The sequence below is a fragment of the Cnephaeus nilssonii genome (assembly GCF_951640355.1).
Source record: "Cnephaeus nilssonii genome assembly, chromosome: 7".
NCBI classification, from domain to species: domain Eukaryota; kingdom Metazoa; phylum Chordata; class Mammalia; order Chiroptera; family Vespertilionidae; genus Cnephaeus; species Cnephaeus nilssonii.
In genome coordinates this window covers 14,774,302-14,796,973 of record NC_137078.1, presented here as the reverse complement: position 1 = coordinate 14,796,973, position 22,672 = coordinate 14,774,302, and the positions used below count along the sequence as shown (strand labels likewise).

General features: G+C 38.1%; 1 protein-coding gene across 1 annotated transcript in view; it reads left to right on the top strand.

Annotated features, from left to right (window-relative positions):
- The window catches only part of F13A1 (coagulation factor XIII A chain), a 172,800-nt gene that overhangs the window by 58,344 nt on the left and 91,784 nt on the right, over nucleotides 1-22,672 (top strand). The window contains exon 5 of the mRNA XM_079778427.1: nucleotides 20,296-20,414. Coding sequence (XP_079634553.1) covers nucleotides 20,296-20,414 — 119 coding nt within the window. The remainder of the gene's footprint in view (nucleotides 1-20,295; nucleotides 20,415-22,672) is intronic.

The following is a 22,672-nucleotide window of genomic DNA, read 5'->3' as shown; positions in this document are numbered from 1 at the left end:
TCATCCATTCAATCCATACATATTGAGAGTATGTCTTGCCCGCTCCTCCAGGCCCATGACAACATAATTGCCCATGGGTAGTACAACAGTATTATTTATTTACTCACAAATATGAAGGGTTAATGCTATATTAGGCATTGGGCATATGGCAGTGAAATAGACAATCTTTGCCCTCAGAAAGCTTCTACAAAGGTTTCACAAATGGGAAAAGCACTAAAATAAATCATGGCACAATAAGAACATGTAATAAGGGCATCTGGTTTAGTTGGGAAGAGAGGAGACCTCTCTAGCCCCTGGAATAGTGCTTGTATGCAATAGCAATCCAATAGTTGTTTAAGTGAATTTTTGTGAAGTTTTAATAAAGCTTATATAAAACTTTAAGCCCTTGCTTATTCAAATCTTCTACTGAATAAAAGTTCATATATCACTCTTCCCAGTGTCAGAATCATTAGAGGCTCATTCATCATTTTTTTACACTAAGTGAGTATCATTCATTGTGGTATTGCAATCCACAGGGACCCCAGAAAACATAAAGTAAACATTCTTTTAAATGGCATACAGGTGACCCCAGAATCAAGGTCAAATCAAATTAATCTGCCAATTCATATGTTTTACAATTCTTTATATGTGTAATTATTGGTGCCCCTAGGTGGGCGTCCATTAATACCGGGGTTCTAGTCCCAGCATTATAAAGAGTTCAGCAATCTGGAGAAAGGAGCTGCATGTAGATTAAGAAAGAGTCCAAGGATGAAAGATAGTTTTGAAAGGCATTGGGGGTCAGAGGAGCTTCAGCTAAAGGAGCTAAAGACTACCCCTTGGCTCAGGATCCCGTGCTATTTATTAACACAAATTGTCCTAAGGCAAGGTGGAGATAATACACTTCAAAGGGTAGGGCTTCAAGAGGTAGGGTTTACAGAAACATTGTCAGATTGGGGAATAGCCTAAACTGTTCAGGTGTTTGGCCAACAGGAGGCAATAAGATGCCCTGAGCTGTCTGGCAGCAAACAATCCTATTCAGGTTTGGGGGAGATGCATTTTAGACGTTCCAACAGGTAATTACATTATATGACTCAGCCCTTGTTAACTCTAAGTTTCATCAAACTTTTGATGCAACTCTTGTAATTATGACATGCTGGAATTGGCTCCCGGCATGTAATATTTTTATACTCCTCAAAGAATGCTCCTAGCCAGGAGCTCCCTGCATTGTGTGTTTTGGAAAACAGGATCCTTCTCTCATTCAGCTTAGCATGGTGCTAGGCACAGAGTGAATGCTCAATGAATGTTTACTTAATTGAATTGATGACCATTACTCTGACAGGCAGGGAGAGGATTAATAGCCTCATATTTCAAGAGAAAAAACAGACTCATGGTGTTATATAAATTTCTCAAGGTCATATAGAAAATTAAGAAACAAGCTACGGTTGAAACTTGAATTCCTGGTTTGGTAAGGATAAACTCTTTTTTTTTTAACCAGAACATTAGTATTCTGTCTTGTGTAATATGATAAACAAGAAGTAAATGCCTGCCAGGAAGCTTCTATAATGTTCGAATCAACATTGGAAAGGCCTGCCATTAAAAATAAAGCCAGGTTGATAACTATAAGAGCAAACAAAAGTTTTCTTTAAAAAAAAATGTAAGCGTGCTAACAAGGGCACAGGCTCCCTTTGAGTCCACATGCTAAGGAAAGAATCTCTGACACTGTTCTCTGTGGAGTTGCTTCATGAATAATAGTCTGTCTTCGGAAGATATTGGAGTATATGGAAAAGTCCTTAAACGGCAAAACAAACAAATCAAATAAACTTCTCAAGCTGATCTGAGCTGTAATGTAATGCAACATATTTGCCTGTGTTTTATGGATTTGTGTCATTTGAGTTAATAGGAACAAAGGCAGGCCTCTAGAATGTATTGAACCATTTTAGAAAGACAGTGGCTTTGGAACCTTCCAGAAAGAAAGGAAGCACAACCAGCTGGTATGGCTCAGTGGTTGAGTATCAATCTATGAACCAGGAGGTCACAGTTTGGTTCCTGGTCAGGGCACATGCCCACGTCGCAGGCACAATATCCAATGTGGGGCATGCAGGAGGCAGCTGATCAATGATTCTCTCTCATCATTGAAGTGTCTATCTCACTCTCACTCTCCTTTCCTCTCTCTGAAATCAATAAAAACATATATATAGCACAGACTCTGGAAATGCCATTTCTTATATGCTCTGTGGACAATAATTTATTCCTAACATGCCTACAGAACACAGCCTGCTGGAGTCCCCAGTCCTTCTGATTTACTTTGAGATGGACAAACATATCATGATGACATCAATCTGGGATACATTTGCTCTGTAGATGGAGTCACTCCCTCAAAGAGTGATTGCATTCGCCCAGCATAAATCTTCCCTCTGTCTCTAGTGATGTTCAGCTTTTATACAAAAGGAAGGGGAGTAGAAGTTATTCCTAATACCCTCACTCAGAATTTCTCCCTTCACTAAAATGATGACACATTTTGCCTTTTTGAAGGGTCCAAACCATCATTCCTTCCAAAGGATGAGCTACAAATCCAGACTCGGATGTAAACCATCAGGCAGCCTTTGCAGAGATAACTTGCATGGTGGCATTTCTGGCCACTATAGTTTCCTTTGATCCCTGAGTTCACTCTTCTAGGCTTTACTTCATTGACTTTGAGATGAGGCTTACTTTAAATTTAAATGAAATATGCAAAAAAAATTTTTTCAGCCCAGGTGATGATGAATAACCCTTTCTCCCAAAGACCTTATACAGATACTAAAATCAATAGGCTTGGCATTCATTTTTACATATTTGTTATAAATTCTTACTTTCTCTAGGTGGAGAGGCAAGTGGTAATTTCCAAGGTTACCTGAAATCAATCCTACTGAGTCATAAAATTTCTCAGCCCATAATGCTTTTTTCAAAACTACCTCATATTCCCACCAGAGGAGCAGTAAAATGAATGAGATCATTCTTGTTTACTATTTGCCTTGTTAGTCACCTGGAAGAGTGGGTATTTACAAGGAATATTGAAGGTCTGCTCTGTCTGGTGGCAGAGCTGCTGGGCACAGTTGATGGTGGCATCGTGCCCCATTCACCAAAGACGCCGGGCGGGGCCTCTTTTCCTGTTGAGTTTTATGCTGGTGATTGTTTACGAGGGGTCACTGAGGATTAAGAAGTTGTCCGTAGGTCAAGGTGCTGCCACTCCAACTCCATGAGCTATCTAGACCTAGCTTCTCCTATCAGTTCTCAATCACTGCATTATATATACACACATGTACACACACACACACACACACACACACACACACACACACACACACCTGCCTCCTAACACTTCAAAGTTCTGGGTTCTACAACACTGAGCTCTTGGTCAGTTTGTTTTTCCTCTTAGTAGTACCCTCCATTTTACTAAGTGAAGAAAAAAACTTCCCCCTGGAACTATAAAACCCCACCACGCCTCTAATACTAACCAATGTTTTTCAAAAAACAACACCAAAACAAAAAGCCAACAGCAAAAGTCTCTGGAGGCAGATGATTAAGTTTTCCTATTTTTGCTAGCCTATCAAACATAGGGGGGGGGCGTGGTTGGAGTTTCTATAGTGATGTGTTTGTTTGTTTTTATCCAAGCTTTGGACAACTATATTTTAAAGTGACAGATCTGAGTAAAAACATGAAATAAAGCAGTACTTTCCACTCTCAATCTTCTTTTAAGGTCATAAATAAATTTAAAATTAAAATCAAGGCTTCCCGTTTGACTTCCTTGCCTTGGTGAGGATTCATGATTATGCCGCCCATTCTCCGGGAAGATTTACCTCAGCTGCTAGAAGGGAAGGAGTGGCCTGGTCCTGAGCTACACAGCTCCCCGCGGCTCATAGAGCACCACCTGGATTTACGACTCCCCATCAACAGTAACCGAAACCCAAAGGCAAATCCTTCATTTTCTTGGACTTGTCTCTCTTACTCTCCAAACTCCAGACATTTATCCCCCTCTCATTTTCTCAGTAGGAGCTCTCTGCTGGGTGGTGGGGATACACTGAACTGATCCCTGGGACCCAAGAGTCATAGTCCATATGTATTAGTGTCAAAGCCTGGCTTCAGGTTTTACTAGCACTGTGGCCTTGGGGAAGTTACTCTACTTTTCTCTTCCTCAGTTTCCTCATCTGTAAAACGGGGATTAGATAATATCTTCCTCTCAGGGCTGTTGTGTGTTTCAATGAGTTTATTTGTTTTTGTGCTGCTCTTAGAAAGTTCTTGGCACATAGCAAATACTGAATACATGCTTTTTCAACAAATAATTAAATTTTGCAGAGCAACCTCCTTCTAGTGGGATGGATGCTACCACAGCATCCATAAGACACTAAGAGAACAAGGCTTAATGCAGCCTGTGTTGGTAAGAAACGGGCACAGGGAGACTTAAAGAAGGAGGAAAAGTTATGATTATACTAGAGGCCTAGTGCATGAAATTCGTGCACTCAAGGGAGTCCTTCAGCCTGGCCTGTGCCCTATCATAGTGTGGGAGCCCTTGGGGGATGTCCAATTGATGGCTTAGGCCTGCTGCCTATGGGAAGTGGGCCTAAACCATCAGTCAGACATCATTAGCACTGCCAGGGAGGCAGGAGAGGCTCCTGCCACAGCTGCTGTGCTCGCCAGCTGTGAGCCTGGCTTCTGGCTGAGTGGTGCTCTCCCTGTGGGAGCGCACTGACCACCAACGGGCAGTTTCTGCATTGAGTGTCTGCCCCCTGGTGGTCAGTGCACGTCATAGCGACCGGTTGTTCCACCATTCAGTCAATTTGCATTATTAGCCTTTCATTATATAGGATGATGATACTTAATAAGGACATTGATAATAAAAGAGTATGACCATACTGCTCTTGAATAAAAAATAATACATAAAAGTTGGACTTGGTTACCTCTTATTAAATTGGTAGTCTCAGTTAAATGCAACCACATTTTAAAAACCTCTTTTTCTGATAATGAAGTCTTATTATAGAAATAAAAATAATGAAAGCATAAAAAGAACTCAGAGATCTATAAGTCAGAGACACTATTAAATTTTGGTGTGTTTTCATCTACCTAATGTAGTTTTGAGTGTTTTCATTTTTAATTGACGATTAATTGAATGCATTGTCCTTTTCAAATATACACAGGCACTCATGTATATGGCAAAAATCAGACTTTCCCTTTTTACCATCCAATCCTAAAGAATCTCCAGAAAAAACAACTTTAACTGTGTATAGTTCTGGATACTTTGCTATAATTTTACCTACTAGTGTTTATATATACATTGATAAAATTTTGAATTTTTAGCAACAAATCAGATTGTGTTATGCATGTTACTCTACACCTTCCTTTCTTGCACAATATGTTTTGGAACATTTTCTATATCAGTACATAATATTCTTTTTAATAACTGCTTGATATGGTTGTATCACTATTGATATGGTCTTTTATTTACAAACTAGAGGCCTGGTGCATGGATTCATGCACCAGTGGGGTGCCTTGGCTTGGTCTGTGCCCTCTCGCAATCCGTTTGGCCTGCACCCTCTTGCAATCTGGGACCCCTCGGGGGATATCGGAGGCCCAGTGCACAGATTCAGCCCAATCCTGCAGGCCAGGCTGAGGGACCTGCACCAAGCCTCTAGTATGCATATAAGATCTTTGGTTAATCTCTTCCCACCCTCCCCTCTACCCCTTCCCTCTGAGATTCACCAGTCTGTTTCATGTTTCCATGCCTATGCATTGAGTGTCTGCCCCCTGTTGGTCAGTGCGCATCATAGCTACTGATCGAACAGTAGCTTAGGTTTTTATATATGTATAGATACTTAAATTGCTTCATTTTCAATATAGCATCCATGCTGTATTAAATGTCTCAAATACCCTTTGTGCAAACATATTTCTGTAAATATATACCTGAAATAGCATTGCTGGGTCAAAGTGAATTCACATTTTAGATTTGCATAGATAACTGTCAAATTACCCTATAGAAAGGCTGCAGCATTTTATAATACAGTCACAGCACATGAGAGTATCTATTTCTTCATGCCCTCATTGACACTAAGTGTTACCATTTGTTTTACAATTTGCCAGTATAATAGGCATGATATGATATTTCATGGTTATTTTAGTTTATATGTCTCTATTAGTAAACTTGAGCATTTTTACATTTGTATTTCTCTACTATTCTGGGACAATTTATGTGAATTAAGGATTGGAAGGAAGAGATACACATGTACTTTGTAAGTCTATCACTAAACTTTGTATATAGTGAGGGAAAGAGATCTTACTGAAAAAAAAATTTTCTCACATGAATGGCTAGTTGTCAAAACATCATTTATTGATCAGATCTGTCATTATCTATTACTTTTAAATGCCATCTATATCATATATTAAGACTAAATGTACATTTGGCTCTATCCTTATATTTACTTATTACTGTCCCAAAATCAATTTTAATTAGAGCTTTGTTTTATTTAGCTATAATCACAGTAGTGCTCCATAAGAAAAAAACAAAAACAAAAAAAAACAGGAAACCTTATTGGTATACAAAAATAAGCATTTAATCTCATGGTTCTGGGACTTGGCTGTGGTTGGGCTAGGCCAGTGGTCAGCAAACTCATTAGTCAACAGAGCCAAATATCAACAGTACAACGATTGAAATTTCTTTTGAGAACCAAATTTTTTAAACTTCTTCTAACGCCACTTCTTCAAAATAGACTCGCCCAGGCCATGGTATTTTGTGGAAGAGCTACACTCAAGGGGCCAAAGAGCCGCATGTGGCTCGCAAGCCGCAGTTTGCCGACCACGGGGCTAGAGTAGACTGAGCTTGATTGGCCAGCTCTGCTTCAGGTGCGGGTAGGTTCTACCCTCACTGCATTGTTGTAGGGAAGCTCTGCCCCTGGTGTGACTCATTCTCTTGTGACTAATGGGCTTGCTGGGGTATGTTTTTCTCATGGTGCTGGCAAAATCCAAGAGCATATACTTAATTGCTCAAGCACATTTAAAACCCCTACTTGCATCACTTCTAACATCCCTGTAAACAAAGTAAGCCCAAAGTCAAGAAGGGGATATTCCACCTTTAGAGAGAAAAACAGCTAGTTACAAAGCAAAGAGCATGGTTACAGGAATGGGGTGAATTGGTATCAAAAGTTCAATTTACCATGAAGCAAGCTTCCAAATTTTCTTTTTCTTTCTTTTTTTAAAATATATTTTTATTGATTTCAAAGAGAAAGGGAGAGGGAGAGAGAGATAGAGATAGAAACATCAATGATGAGAAGGAATCATTGATTGGCTGCCTCCTGCATGCCCCCTATTGGGGATCGAGCCCCCAACCTGAGCATGTGCCCTTGACTGGAATTGAACCCTGGAACCTTCAGTCCACAGGCCGTCACTCTATCCACTGAGCCAAATCGGCTAGGGCCCAAATTTTCTTTTTCAACATTTTCTTTTTTGGCTATTTTTTCACATTGTCTTTTCAGATAAACTCTTTTTTTTTTTTCAATTGCAGTTAAATTTTAATATTATTTTATATTAGTTGCAGGTATATAGCAGAGTGGTTAGACATTTATATAATTTACAAAGTCATCACCCCATAAGTCTAGTGATAACCAGGCACTTTACATAGTGGTTACAATATTATTGACTATATTCTCTACCTGTACTTTACATCCCTATAACTGCTTCACAACTACCAATTTGTACTTCTTAATTCCTTCACCTTTTTAACCCAGCCCCCAGTAACCCTCCTATCTAGCAACCATCAGTTTGTTCTCTATTTATGAGTCTATTTCTGAACTCATTTTTTGTTCTTTAGATTCCACCTATAACTGAAGTTATATGGTATTGCCTTTCTCTGTCTGACTTATTTCACTTAGCATAATACCCTCTAGTCCACCTATGCCATCACAAATGGAGAAATGTCTATTCAGGTCTTCTGCCCACTTTTTGCTTGGATTGGTTTGTTGGTTTGTTAGTTTCTTTCTTTCTTTTTTGTTTTTTGTTTTTTTGTTTTTTGTTTTTTGTGGGTTTTTTTGGTGTTAAGCTGTATGAGTTCTTTAAAGATTTTGAATATTAACTCCTTATAGGGTCTACCACTGGTGAATATGTTCTCCCAATAAGTAAATTGTCTTTTCGTCTTGTTGATGGTTTCCTTTGCTGTGCCAAACTTTTTAGATTGATGTAGTCCCATTTGTTTATTCTTTCTTTTGTTTCCCTTGCCTTAAGATATGTATCAGATAAAACATTACTAAGAGTAATGTCAGAGATTTTATTGCCTATGTTTTCTTTTTGAAGTTTTATGGTTTCAGGTTTCTATTTAAGTCTTTAATCTATTTTGAGTTTATTTGTGTATTGGGGTCAGAAGGTGGTCTAGTTTCATTTTTTCAGGTATCTATACAGTTTTCCCAGCAGCATTTATTTAATGATTGTCTTCACCCCACTGTATATTCTTGCCTTCTTTATTACAAATTATTGATCTTATAGGCATAGATTTTTTTCTGGGGTCTCTATTCCATTCCATTGATCTAAGTGTCTTTTTTAGCCAAGTACCGTGCTGTTTTGATTGCTATAACCTTGTAGTATTGTAGAGGGCCGCCTGGGAAGACACATAGGCATTTTCCTTAATTATCCTCAGCTGAACTCAGGGCGTAGGCAAAGCCACGCCCTGGGAACATGCTTCCCCAATGAGGCTGGACATGTTAATCAGTTCTGACTTCATAGCAGCCCAGGTGTCAGTAGGGGCAGGACTAGATATGTAAATCTAGGCCTTTAAAATAAACGCGCTTCGTGGCTCGGGTTGTCGTTGTTGCAGCCTCTCCATCAGAGAGGAAGAATGGCGTCCCACCCAGCTCCCAGCTTTAAATCTATTTCTGCGTCTTCTTTCTTTCTTTCTATTATTTCTCAATCCCTGGTCGCCTCCACTTAGAACCGGTTCATTCATCTCTCTTTCTGTGCTGGACGCAGAAAAGGGAGATCCCTGCCATGTTTGGCCCCCGCCACATCAGGCCCCCGCATAGTATAGTTTGATATCAAGTAGTATGATACCTCCAACTTAATTCTTCTTTCTCAAGATTGCTGTGGTTATTTGAAGTATTTTGTGGGGTTGATTTTTTTAAATTTCTCTTTCTAATAGTTCATCATTAATGCATAAAAATGCACTGATTTATGAATATTAATTTTGTATCATGCTATTTTAATGAATTCATTAATCAGTTTTAATAGTTTTTGGTAGAACCTTCAGGGTTCTCTCTATATATTATTATGTAATCTGCACTTGATTTATTTTTACTTCTTCCTTTCCAATTTGGGTGCCTTTTACTTATTTTTCTTGTCTGATTGCTATGGCTAGGACTTACAATTCTATGTTGAATAAAAGTGGTTAAAATGCTCATTCTTGTCTTGTTTCTGATATTAAGGAAAATACTTTTAGCTCTTCCTTGTTGATTATGATGTTAGTTGTAGGTTTGTCATATATGACCTTTATTATGTTGAGGTCTGTTCCTTCTATTCTCACTTTGATGGGAATTTTTCTCATAAATGAATGCTGGCTTTTGTCAAATGCTTTTTCTGCATTTATTGATATGATCATATAATTTTTACCATTCATTTCTTAATGTAGTGTATCACATTAATTGATTTGTGGATATTGAACCAATCTTGCATCTCATGAATAAATCCCACTTGGTCATAGTGTATGATCAATTTAATGTATTACTGATTCAGTTTGCTAATTTCTAAAAATATATATATTTTTTTATTGATTTCAGAGAGGAAGGGAGAGGGAGAGAGAAATAGAAACATCAATGATGAGAGAGAATCATTGATCGACTGCCTCCTGATCACCCCACACAGGGGATTGAGCCCAAAACCTGTGCATGTGACCTAACCAGGAATCAAACTATGACCTTCTGATTCATAGGTTGACTCTCAACCACTGAGCCATGCCAGTTGGGCGGTTTGATAATTTTTTTTTTTGAGGATTTTGCATTTATGTTCATCAGGGATACTATAGTTTTCTTTTTTTATATTGTCTTTGTCTGGTTTTGGATTCAGGGCAAAGATGGCAACATAAAATGAGCTTGGGAGCCTTCCCTCCTCTTGAATATTTTGGAATAGTATAAAAATAAGTGTTAACTCTTCTTTGAATGTTTGGTAAAATTACTTTGTGAAGTTATCCAGTCCAGGACTTTTGTATGTTGATAGTATTATTATTATTATTATTATTATTATTATTATTGCTTTGATTTTATTAGTAGTGATCAGTCTGTTCATATTTTCTGTTTCTTCTTCATTTGACCCTGTAAGATTATATGTTTCTAGGAATTTATCCATTTCTTCCAGATTTTCCAATTTGTTGTCATGTAATTGTTATTAGTATTTTCTTATAATCCTTTGTATGTCTGTCATGTGAGTTGTCACTTCTCCTCTTTCAATTTTATTTATTTGGAACTTTTCTCTTTTTGCTTGGTGAGTCTGAATAAAGGTTTATCATTTCAACTAACCAGCTCTTGGTTTCATTAATCATTTTTATTGTTTTCATAATCTCTATTTTGTTTACTTCCACTCTAATCTTTATTATTTCCTTTCTTCTACTCATTTTGAGTTTGTTTGTTGTTCTTTTTTTTTTTTTTTAGTTTTGTTAGCTGTAACGTTAGAGTGTTTATTTGAGATTTTTCTTGTTTCTTGAGATAAGCCTTTATGCTATGAATTTCCCTCTTAAAACTGCTTTTGGTCTGTCCCATCAATTTTGTGTCATTGTGTTTTCATTTTCATTTGTCTTGAGGGATATTTGGATTTCTTCCTTAATCTCCTTCTTAACAATTAATTGTTTATTTGCATGTTATTTGGCCTCGTGTGCTTGTGTGTTTGTCAGTTTTTATTTTTTGTAATTAATTTCTAGTTTCATACCATTAAGGTTAGAGAAGATGTTTGATATGATTTCAATCTCTTTAAATTTATTAAGACATGTTTTGTGTCCTAGCATGCAGTCTACCCTGAAAAAAAATGTTCTGTGTAAACTTAAAAAGGATGTATATTCTGTTGCTTTGGGATAAAATGTTCTGAAGATATAAATTGAACACATATGATTTAGGGTGTCATTTAAGGCTACTGTTTCTGTGTTGCTTTTCTGTCTGAAAGATATATCCATTGATGACAATGGGTTGTTAAAGTCCCCTACTTTGACTGCATTATTGTCAATCTCTCCTTTATGTTTATCAATATTTAACTTCTATATTTAGGTGCTCCTATGTTGGGTGCATAAATGTTTACAAGGGTTATATCCTTTTGTTGGACTGATCCCTTTATCATTATGAAATGTCCTTCTTTATCTTTTATTTTAGCCTTTGTTTTAAAGCTACTTTTTCTGATACAAATATTGCTGTCTCAGATTTTATTCCTTCCCATTTGAATGAAATATCTTTCTTCATGCCTTTACTTTAAGCCTGTGTGTCTTTCAGTCTGGAGTGGGTCTCTTGTTGATAGCATATGTATGGGTCTTATTTTCTTGTACATTCAGCCACCCTATGTCTTTTGATCCATTTACATTTAAAGTGATTATTGATTAGTATGTAGTTATTGCCATTTTATTATTCATATTTATATTCTTTGTTTCCCTCTTCTTCTTAAAGAAGTCCCTTTAACCTTTCTTGTAATATTGATTTAGTGGTCATGAACTCCTTTAGTTTTTTCTTGTGTTAGAAGCTTTTTACTTCTCCTTCAATTTTGAATGATAGTCTTGTTGAATAGAGTAGTCTCAGTTCTTGATTTTTATCACTGTGAATATTTCATGCCAATCCCTTATGGACTGAAATGTTTCTGTTGAGAAATCAGTTGACAGTCTTATGGGAGCTCACTTGTAGGGAGTTAACTGCCTTTCTCTTGCCACTTTCAAGCTTCTCTCTTTGTCATTTGCCATTTTAATTATGATGTGTCTTAATGTGGACCTCTTTGGGTTCACCTTGTTTGGGATCTCTGCACTTCCTGGACTTGTGTGTATTTTTCCTTCACCAAGTTAGGGAAAATTTCAGTCATTATTTCTTCAAATATGTTCTCACTCTCTTGTTCTTTCTCTTTTTATTCTGGTTCCCCTATGATGCCAATGTTGTTACACTTAGTGTTGTTCCAGAGATCCCTTAAACTATACTCATTTTTAAATTATTTTTTCTATTTGCTGTTCTAATTCAGGGTTTTTCCTATTTTGTCTTTAAAAATTGCTGCTTTAAACCTCTGCTTTATCTAATCTGCTATTGTCTCCTTCTAGTATATTCTTCATTTCAGTTATTGTATTCTTCATTTCTGATAGGTTCTTTTTTATAATTTCTATACCTTTTTTTATGCTTGCTTTCTCTTTGTTGAACTTCTTTCTAAGTTCCTTGAGAATTTTTTATGACTAGTGTTTGAACTTTATATCAGGTAGATTTCTTGCCTCCGTTTCATTTAATTCTTGTTCTGGAGTTTTCTCCTATTCTTTCATTTGGAATTTTCTTTTTTTGTCTTTTCATTTTGGCTACCTCTTTGTGCTTGTTTCTGTGTATTAGGTAGATCTTCTGTCTCCCAGTATTTGCAGTGTGGCCTCATGTAGTCAATGTTCTATGGAAATAGTGGCAAAGTCTCCATGATCACCTGAGCTGGGTACTCCAGGAGTGTCCTTTGTTTGTGTTGTGTGTTACCTCTTATTGTAGTTGAGCCTTGATTGCTGTTGGCATGTCATGAGTGGGGTTGACCCTCAAGCTGACTGGCTGAGAATATTGGCCACAACCACAACATAGCAGCTGCTGTGTGTGGGGCTGATCCCATGGAGTAGGATTTGCCCAGCAGGCTCTGTTGCCTGCCAAAACTATCCTTAGTATGTGCCACTTGAGGAGCTAATTAGGTTGTGCTCTGCTATGGTATGAAGCCAGCCATTGTGTAGGTGGGTTCTGAGGCCTCTTGAGAGGTGCAGGGTGGTGGCAACTTTCCCTCTATTTCTTGCTCTAAAGCCACAAAACTCAGTTTCTCACTGTATGTATCTGGCACCCTCTCAGCCACTGTCCCTCTGCTAGAGCCCAGATTGAGTGCCTGGAAGTGAGTGAGTTTCTGTGTGGGACCTTTAAGAGGACACCTGGGTTTCCAGCAGCCTTTTATCTTATCCAGATGGACAGAATTCACGCTTCATACTTAACTATGAAGAAGTAAATGGGATCTATAAGTCAATGGGATTCCAGCTCCAGGTGCAGAGGGAATGATGGTGCACCAGGACAGAAACACCAATATTTTCATTTAAAAAGCTAATAGTGACTTTGACTTTGCACTTAATTACAGACCAACTACACCACAACCTTTTCAAATGGCAAAAGTACAAAAAGAGTGTTACAAAATATTTTAGGAACAGTGCATAGTGTAAATGCAGAGTAAATAAAAGCATTGAAAAATATCTTGCTAGAGGGAGTTCAACTTGAAAAAGTTATTACCAAAGCTAAATATTTCATGTAAATTTTATTTTATATGAATTATACTAAAAAATAGATTTATGAGACTAATTTCTGGCTAAAAATATCAAACAATATATTAGTCCAGAAACAAACACTTTAACTGACATGAATGGATAAAAAGAAACAAGGATGTTGCCTACCCCAAAAGTCCTTGCTCATTAAGATTTTTGCAGTATTACTGTCTGACATATATCCCTGATGACAGAATGTGATAAGCATTGAATTACAGTGGAACCTCATTTCTCAAACTGAATTTGTTGTGGAAGGCTGTTCAAGAAACAATTTGTTCAAAAACCTAATCATTTTTCCCATTAGAAATAATATAAATTGAATTAATTCATTCCAGACCTCCAAATGATTCCCTATTTTAACCTTTCTTATATACAGTACATGACTAATGTACTGTTTAATCTATAAGCAAACATTTATTTTCTTAAATTATTTAATCACCCCTACGAGCTTTAAAGGAATCACTTTCATCACTCATTTCAGGAGGTCAATGTTCAGCATCTTCGCTTTTTCACATATCACTGCCTCTGAAATGCTGTCACCAGCTAACTGCTTTTCCTTTATTCAAATGAACAACAGTTTTTCTACCTCTTCAGTGGCCTGTGATCATTGTTTCTTTCACACCCTTGGAAACATTATCACTCTTGATGGCCTCTTTATGTCATAAAATTGAGCTAATCCTCCATTTTGCCAACAACAGAAGCAAAAAAAAGCACAAAAATATTCACAGCACAATTTCCTGAGATGTTAACAAGGCAAGGTTTAGCTGTAAACTGACCCACAGTGGTGCCTTCTCTCCTTTGTTTTTGGCCTGAGAGATGCTTTTTGTGCTAGATCAGCATTAGAGGGCTATCAGTTCCAGAACCAAAGTTAACTAAGACTTTTTTCCATGAGCAACTTGGTTGAGAACTGAATTGTTCAAGATGGAAGGCATTCAAGAACCAAGATTTGACTAAAGTCATTTTCAAATGCAAAAGGAAAAGAAAACAAAACAAATTAAGCCTGATGCAATCTGACTAAACACGTATCAATTTAGTTTCAAGATTATTTTACAAAATACCTACATTTACACAATAGTCTCCAGACAGCATTTTAAAACAAAAGTTTTAATTTATCCTGATATGCTGTAAGTTAAAAAATTATACTAGTTAAGCAATTATTTAGTGTTTTATTTATTAAGTTGGTTTATTCAATAAATTTTTCTTTCTCTTGACTCAGGAAGAGAAAAAGAAAAGAGCACACATGTAAGATGGTGAGAGGAAGTGCAAGCACACAGAGAATTTACAGAAAAGGTGGTGGCTAGGGAGGATCAGCAATCATGTGAACCTCATGCAATGCAAAGCTCTCCAACAATAAAAATCAATCTTCTTAGAGCCAATTATCAAGGATTTTAAAGAAAAACTCCATTTTGTAGGCAAATCCCTTAACACTTTTATTCTGATTTAAAATCAGTCCAGCTGTTAGTCTGCAGCTGCAGTACTAAGTATCATTTTGTGTAGGAAAGTCATTAGAAGAAGAATGTCTTTCCCCTTCAGGTTAAAAAACTTTTTTAAATAAAAGAAGTAAGGAAAAGTAGTACTAAATCTAGGATGATTTGCAAAGGACCATTATATAACAAATGCCTTAAATTTAGTATACAAGGTTTAAATTTTCATTTCTTTGATTTCATTTATGCGTAGCTTTTATCCTGAAAATCTTGGTCTTTAATGTCATTAAGCTGGTTGCTTATGTTACATTAGTTTTAAAATATTAATATCAATATTATTACTAACTAGTGGCCCGGTGCACAAAATTCACGCACAGAAGGGGGGTTCCCTCAGCCCAGTCTGCACTCTCTCCAATCAGGGACCCCTTGGGGAATGTCCCTGAGATTGGGCCTAAACCAGCAGTTGGACATCCCTCTCACAATCTGGGACTGCTGGCTCCTAACCACTCACCTGCCTGCCTGCCTGATCGCCCCTAACTGTTTCTGCCTGCCTGCCTGATTGCCCCTAACCTCTCTGCCTGCCTGCCTGATCGCCCCTAACTGCCCTTCCCTTGCCGGCCTTATCTCGCCCCCAACTGCCCTCCCCTGCCAGCCTGATTGCTCCTAACTGCCTCTGTCTGCCTGATCACCCCTAACTGTCCTCTCTTGCTGGCCAATTTGGTTCTTATTGGTCAGTTTCTATGCCAGTCAGCATCAAAAACTCCGCTTCCTAGACAGCCACTGGCTCCTCACAGTTCACCCAGATTTGGTTCTGATTGGTTGGTTTCTATGCCAGTCAGCATCTCCGGGCCTATCTCCGGGCCTGATCAGAGAGGCGAGGCTGATCAGCAGCCCCCGCGGAGGCCTGGAGAGAAACAGAGGCACAGCTGCTGGCAAAGCCCAGAGAGAAAGAGAGAGGCAACAGCTGATCAACAGCTGCCACAGAGGCTGTGGATCACACCCTGCCTCTCTCTTCGGGCCTCTCTCCAGGCCTGATCCGCAGCCCCCTCGGCAGTCAGTGCTGGGTCGCCATGCCTGCACTGACTGCAGGACTGACTTCCGGTCGGTTGAGCCTTTGGTCGTTTTGGATATTATGGACCCTGGGTTTTTATATATTAGGATAATATGGTTACTAAAACCGCTTGCCTTTTTTTATTTCTTTCGTTTGCTTATTTTGCAGTTTTTCTTGTCCTTTTCTTATATTCTACAGGGAGTGTACAGTGAAATTGCTCTGTTTTAAAATAACTTGAAGCAATTCTCTGTGGTTAAGCCACCAACCTATTACACAGTCATGTTCATATATTTCATTTTGGTTTCATTTATTTAGAAAAGTTCTCATGGCATTAGGGTTTCCACCCCTAATGTATATCTAATTTTCTGTAATTTCAAGGAATCTGCAGAAATAACGGAGGTAGATGAATGCATCAGTTATCTTTACAAAATTATCTCAATTTTTAATTATTATTATTACATAATTATATATATTTTATACATAACTTTGTGTTTCAAATTTAAGTTTTCACTTGCTACCTGTGTAGTTCCATTGTCATTAAATATTTTTCCAAAGTATATTTTAATGGTTTATACTATTCTATTTTGTGAAGAAGTAATTTATTTGGGAGCATTTCAGATTTCCCCCCAATTTTTCACTATTATAAGTAGTGCTCTGATGAACAAACTTTATACATACATTTTTATGTACCATTTCTAAGAGTTAGATAAATTCATTACTCTGAATCAAAGACCACATATATATTTTCAAGGCTAAATTTTAAAAATTTAGAAAAAAATAAAACAAAAAAATATTACAATCTCATCAGTAGATTGGTGATTCACCACACAATTAGTATTGAGTATTAAGCTCAAATGCATAAATAAATTAATATATATGCATATATTTATTTCCTTTTAAATTTTTGAGTTCTTCAAATACTGCTTAGTTAAAATTGTTCTCATGAATATATGGTCACATTTTTACTTCTGTGAAATGCTTTCCCTTTGCTTACTTTCTTTTAAACATTTTCAGATTTGTTGTTGTTGTTAATCCACACCCCAGGATAGTTTTTCCACTGATTTTTTAGAGAGAGTGGAAGGAAGGGGGAGAGACAGACAGAGAGAAATAGAGATGTGAAAGAGACACATCGATTGGTTGCCTCCCACAAGTGTCCTAACTGGGGCCAGGGATGGAGCCTGCAACTGAAGTGTGTGCCCTTGACTAGAATCAAACCCATGACCCTTCAATCCACTGGTTAATGCTCTGACCACTGAGCCAAACCAGCTAGGAAAACACTATGATTTTTTAACGATTTTTGTATTTGCATCTTTCTCAATCAGCACATTTATAAACTTATTGTAATTTTTTACATATAAGGGAATTTTACTAACATTTCCCGTTGCTGCAAATGTTTTCCTAATTTGCTATATACTTTAAATTTTACTATATATGAAAATCAAGTTTTATATTTATATTAAATAAAATGCATTAATTTTTCTCTTTGATTTTTTTCTGTTATTTTTGTTTAGCTAAAACTTTCTCATCTAGAGATCAAATAAATATTGACCTTTATTTTATTTGAGATTTCTTATGCTTTCTATTTTTAAATTAGATTTAAATTAATTTTCAGTTTATTTTTATGTACAGAAAATTTACTTTTCCCAAGCAACCAATTTTCTCAGCTGAATTTAATACTCATTGCCTTTGATTTGCAATAGTGTCTTTATTATATATTAATTTCACAGGTATATATATATAGTAACATCTCTTTCTAGGCTATCCATTTTGACTCATATATTTTTGTACCAATTTAAATGTTTGTAGCTCTATAATCCAATCTACCATAAAATATCTTCGAGTCCATAAACATCTCATATTATAAGGAAAACAGGTTACAAACTTTCCTAAATGGCATTTCTCGACCTCAGTTGCCTTATGAGGAAATTTTTATCTCAACAACAGGCATTTGAAACCCAATTGGCTAAAATGTTTATTATTACAGTAGTCCCGACAGTTAAATCACTTTTTCAAAAGAATAAAAACAAGAGTAGCCTTTTCTTGTCAAGATGCTTGATAGCATCTGGCGAGTGCCATATGCATGTGAATGGTCAATGCCATCTCTCTTACACCCTCATGTTATTTTCTTTTAAAATGAAAATCTTCTTTCATGCTTTTCCCCAGAAATACTGACCTCAAACTCAGTTGTCACTTCTTCATGTGTTATCCACTTGGAACGAAGCTGTCATTTCCCTTTAGAGTCCTAGATGTGCTGGTAAAACCATGGCCTGCAGCCTCCAGAATCCAGCAAGGGCAGCAGTTTGAGGCATCAAAGCGCACAGTTGAAGGGCTCAGGGAAGGTTGACACATGCTTGTAACTGATTTTTCTAGAAAGATAAGATGACTCCGGATGAATAAACTATTGCTACACACTACAACAGGAATGAATCTCAAAATAATTAGCCTGAGCCTGGCCAGTGTGGCTCAGTGGTTGATTGTCAACCCATGAACCAAGAGGTCACCAGTTGGATTCTGATCAGGGCACATGGTGGGTTGTGGGCTCGATCCCCAGTGGGGGCCGTGCAAGAGGCTCAGCCGATCGATGCTTTTCTCTCATAGATGTTTCTATCTATCCCTCTCCTTTCCTCTCTCTAAAATCAATAAAAATATATAAAAATAACAATAATTAACCTGAGTGAAAGAAGCAAGACCCCTCCAAACATGTATGATTCTATTTACATAAAATTGTAGAAAATGCAAACTAATTTATAGTGACAAAAAGCAGATTAACAGTTCCCTGGCAGGGATTGGGGATCAGAGAGAGGTTCAGAACGTTGGTGTGATGAATATTTTTATTATTTTGATTATAAAATTGTTCAGTGTAAATGTATACAGTTTATTGGACATTAGAATATGTGTGTGTGTGTGTGTGTGTGTGTGTGTGTGTGTGTTTACAGTTGCATGAAACCAGCTAAATGGTAGGCAAGAGGCTGAGAACAGAAAGAGGAAGGGACAGGAAAGTCTTGGAGAGCAGGCAAGACCAAGGAATCTCCAAAGGATTCCATCAAAGCTATAATATATCCCAGAATGGGGATCGAAGCTGGTTGGGCTGAGCAATACTTTGCAAATCTTAATTTGTACACACATCCCCTGGGGCTGCTATTCACATGCAAATTCTGATTTGGTAGGTCTGAGCTGGGGCCTGGGATTCTGCATTTCTCATAAGCTTCCAGGTGGTGCTTGTCTTCAGTCTTTGAGTAGCAAGGGCTAGAGGATTTTTGTCAACTTTGGTTTCATATCAGAATCACTGGAAAGCTTAAAATAAATGAATAAATAAATGAATATTTTTAAAGCCCCGATGCCTGGATCGCATCCCAATCCCAAAGATTCAGATTTAATCGATCTTGAGTTCAGTCCAGAAGTTTTTAAATCAGAAGTTTTTAAATCTCCCCAATGATTCTAATGTGCAGCCAAGATTGATAACTACTGTTCCAGAGAGAGTGATAAAAGCCTTATTCGGGAATGAGGAGGAAAGAACCCTGAAAAGGTGGGAGGGATGGCAGGTATGAGCAGGGCCAGAGAAATGTAATGAACCAGGTCCCCAATCAAAATGCAAATTGACCCTGTTCCAAACATGAAAATTTACCTGAGTGTAATTCATACCTGCATGGTTCTGCCTTTGGTAAAGATGCTTTTGCTGCTTCCACACCTGCCCTGGGAAGAAGTTCCAGACTGATAGCTAAGTAGGCAGATGGGTAGCATAGCCTTCCTCAGATTAGAGCCACAGGGAAGAAAAGTCCTTGCAATGGAGGAAGCTGACCAGAGATGCTCGTTGGGCTCCTCCTTCCCGTCACTTCCACAATTATCCATTGAAAAGAAACAACCCCCAGCCTCCCTCTTCCCATCAGTGAGGGGCCATAGACCAGGCCTGACAGACGATGGGTCTTCTAATATGTCCCAGACTTGTTTTAAAAATCACTTTCAAATAGGTTGAAAATTATTTTTTATCTGGTTACAGAATCACACCTGCATCATAGAATTTTGATTCTGACACTACGGATGCATCAGAATCCTAATTGTTTAATGAGACTTGCCAATTTCATTGTGCTGTTTGGAACTTAAAGAGCCAGCATTTGTCGGCATTTTGCTGACAAATGTCATCATTTACAGACTGACCTTGTCTACTGATTAGGTTCACCATTGCTAAAATTACATATTGGCAAAGGAGTTACCTTTAGTGAAAGAAAACACTTTAATTTTTCATTTAGTTGGTTAAGTTGCAGTTTAGGAGCAAAACAACCTTGAAACATATGACTGCAGCCTGTTTTGATAATGCTCATTATGTTTGCCTTCCGATGCAGAGGATGCTGTGTACCTGGAAGATGACAGAGAGAGAGAAGAATACGTCCTGAATGACATCGGGGTTATTTTTTACGGAGACTTCAATAACATCAAGAGTAGAAGCTGGAGCTATGGTCAGGTGAGCCATTTAAAATTTGTCATTGTCAAGGACATTTTGCTTAATATTTTTGTCACATGTATCACTGCAGGGTGCCATATGTCAATATGAGACAAGCATAATTTCCTGCTTTGCAGGATCTGAGACTCCAAGACAGAGAAGCCAGGAGTAGAGACTTAGAAAGGCAACTGCATAATTCATCAGCTGAAGTCACATATCTTAGGTTATTGCGATGTTACAGAGTCTATAGAAAGCGTGGCATTCTAGGGAGAAGTGCTGAGGCATCTTAGTGCAGGGACATCTCGTAGCTCAGACCTGGCCCGGCAACCGGGAGGGGACTGAGCTTCCCTTTCCTTACAAGGAGCGGTGCCTTGATAATGATGCAAAGGGTACCGCAAGGTGTGTGCCCAACTCAAAGAAATAACTTTTTAAAGTGTTGGTATAAGATACAGCTAAAAGAAACGGGTGTTACCATTTGGTCAAAGGGCTTTTATTTAAGGACCTTTTCTCAGCTGCAGCTTCAAGTGTCTGTCCAGATATAAAACATCGTACATGGGTTTCATTTAAAATATTGAATAACACGCACTATTTCAGTTTGGTATCTTTAACGTAGGAGCAAATGGGTATTTTACCATATTTCCAGAAATTAATGCATATCCTGTGATTCAGAAGCAACTTTTCATCAGCAGCATGGGAGGGTGAGTGTGCCCTTCCTCAGAGAGTCTTGGCTGAGACGACTGGGATGGGCACCATTCTGGTGCCCAGGGCGGGGAGTTCACGGAGTCTGGTCTCACCAGGTCGCATGACGCTTTCTTGGCTTCTTGATGCTTCGCTTTGACTTCCACAGGGGCGCCCCCTTCATCCATCACCAGTGCTCCAGACTGACCAATGGGACCCAGGTCATCACCAGCTCCTGTCCACTTGCTTTGTGTCCTGCTCCTTCGCCCTGACTCCTAGGAATCGCTGCCCACCTGTATTTCTGACATCCTGTCAAGCTGATGACCTATGTTTTCTTCCCCTGTTTTGGATAACTGCCTGAGTCCCTGCTTGTAAGCCCTCCCCTGCTCAAGTGGCATACAACTCTTGATTATTGCCTGTTGTCTGGTGCCCTAGCTCTGGGTCCCTGATTCCGAACCTCTAGTGTGATTCTCTCTCTGTTTCCCAATGTGACAATATAGAGAGATAATAAGAGACAAGTCACCAAGGTGGGAGCAAAGAGGACTGGAAAGGGTCCTCCTCAGCCAGAATCCCTTTGGTAGTCACCCTTGAACACAGCCACTGTCTGTCTCTACTCATTCGGAATTCATTAATTTGGTCCTTCGGCATAAAGAACCAACTAACCCAGTAGTTTGCAGTGATGCAGAGAAACAACCAGTTCTATGACTATTCTTTTACCGCTCCAGTTCTTTGATATAGTGTCCCACAGACACCGTTGAGAGATGCTGCTTAAGAAGCACCAGAATAATGAGTTCTTTTTATGCCTGGAGAACAAGGGCATTACCCATTACTGCATCCATCACATCTGTTTAGGGTACATGCAGAGTTGGTATTTTCACTGGATTTAATAAATTATTACTTGGTAATTAGCCATTTAGATTGTGGTTTCTGTCACAAGTGCTTGCGTGGATAACTGTAAGATACTGTGTTCAGGAAAATCTGTACAGTGAGGTACAATACAGGTGAAATCTTCCCATTTTGTCATTTTATTACTACTTTGTCTTCATTCCTTTCTTAGAAAATGCTAGTGTTGCAAATGGCTAGCTTCTCCCTCCAAGGAAATTGAACTGCCTATTAGGTTGTTCCCTGGATAATATAATCTACTTTGTCCTGCACTTTCTTTGAGTCCACCTTGTCTCCAAAGAGGGAAAACCTTAGACAGACATTCACTGCACAAGGTCTCCTACTATTTGCCATGGAAGGTATGGTATATCGACCTGAAGTGCTTTCTTGTGATATACCTGAGAGCCATTGATTTTCTGGATGCACAGGGACTCGTGTTACCTTTGAGGTCTCAAGACTTTGGCCTGACTTTGGTAAATCGTTTATTCCTTTGCCTTGGGCACTGGAGCCAATATGTTGGAGAGATCCTCTAAATTAACTGGTAAAATTTTCTGAAGAACTTCAAGTCAGTTCACGATCCTTAAGTACATCAGTTCTTCAGTAGTTCTGTTTCTATTTCTAGCTTGCTTTTAAGTTCTTATTTATTTTACTGAGAAATAAAAGAAAATGTCTCCTTCATTCCACTTTAATATGAAATATTAAGTATAAAAGATTATGAG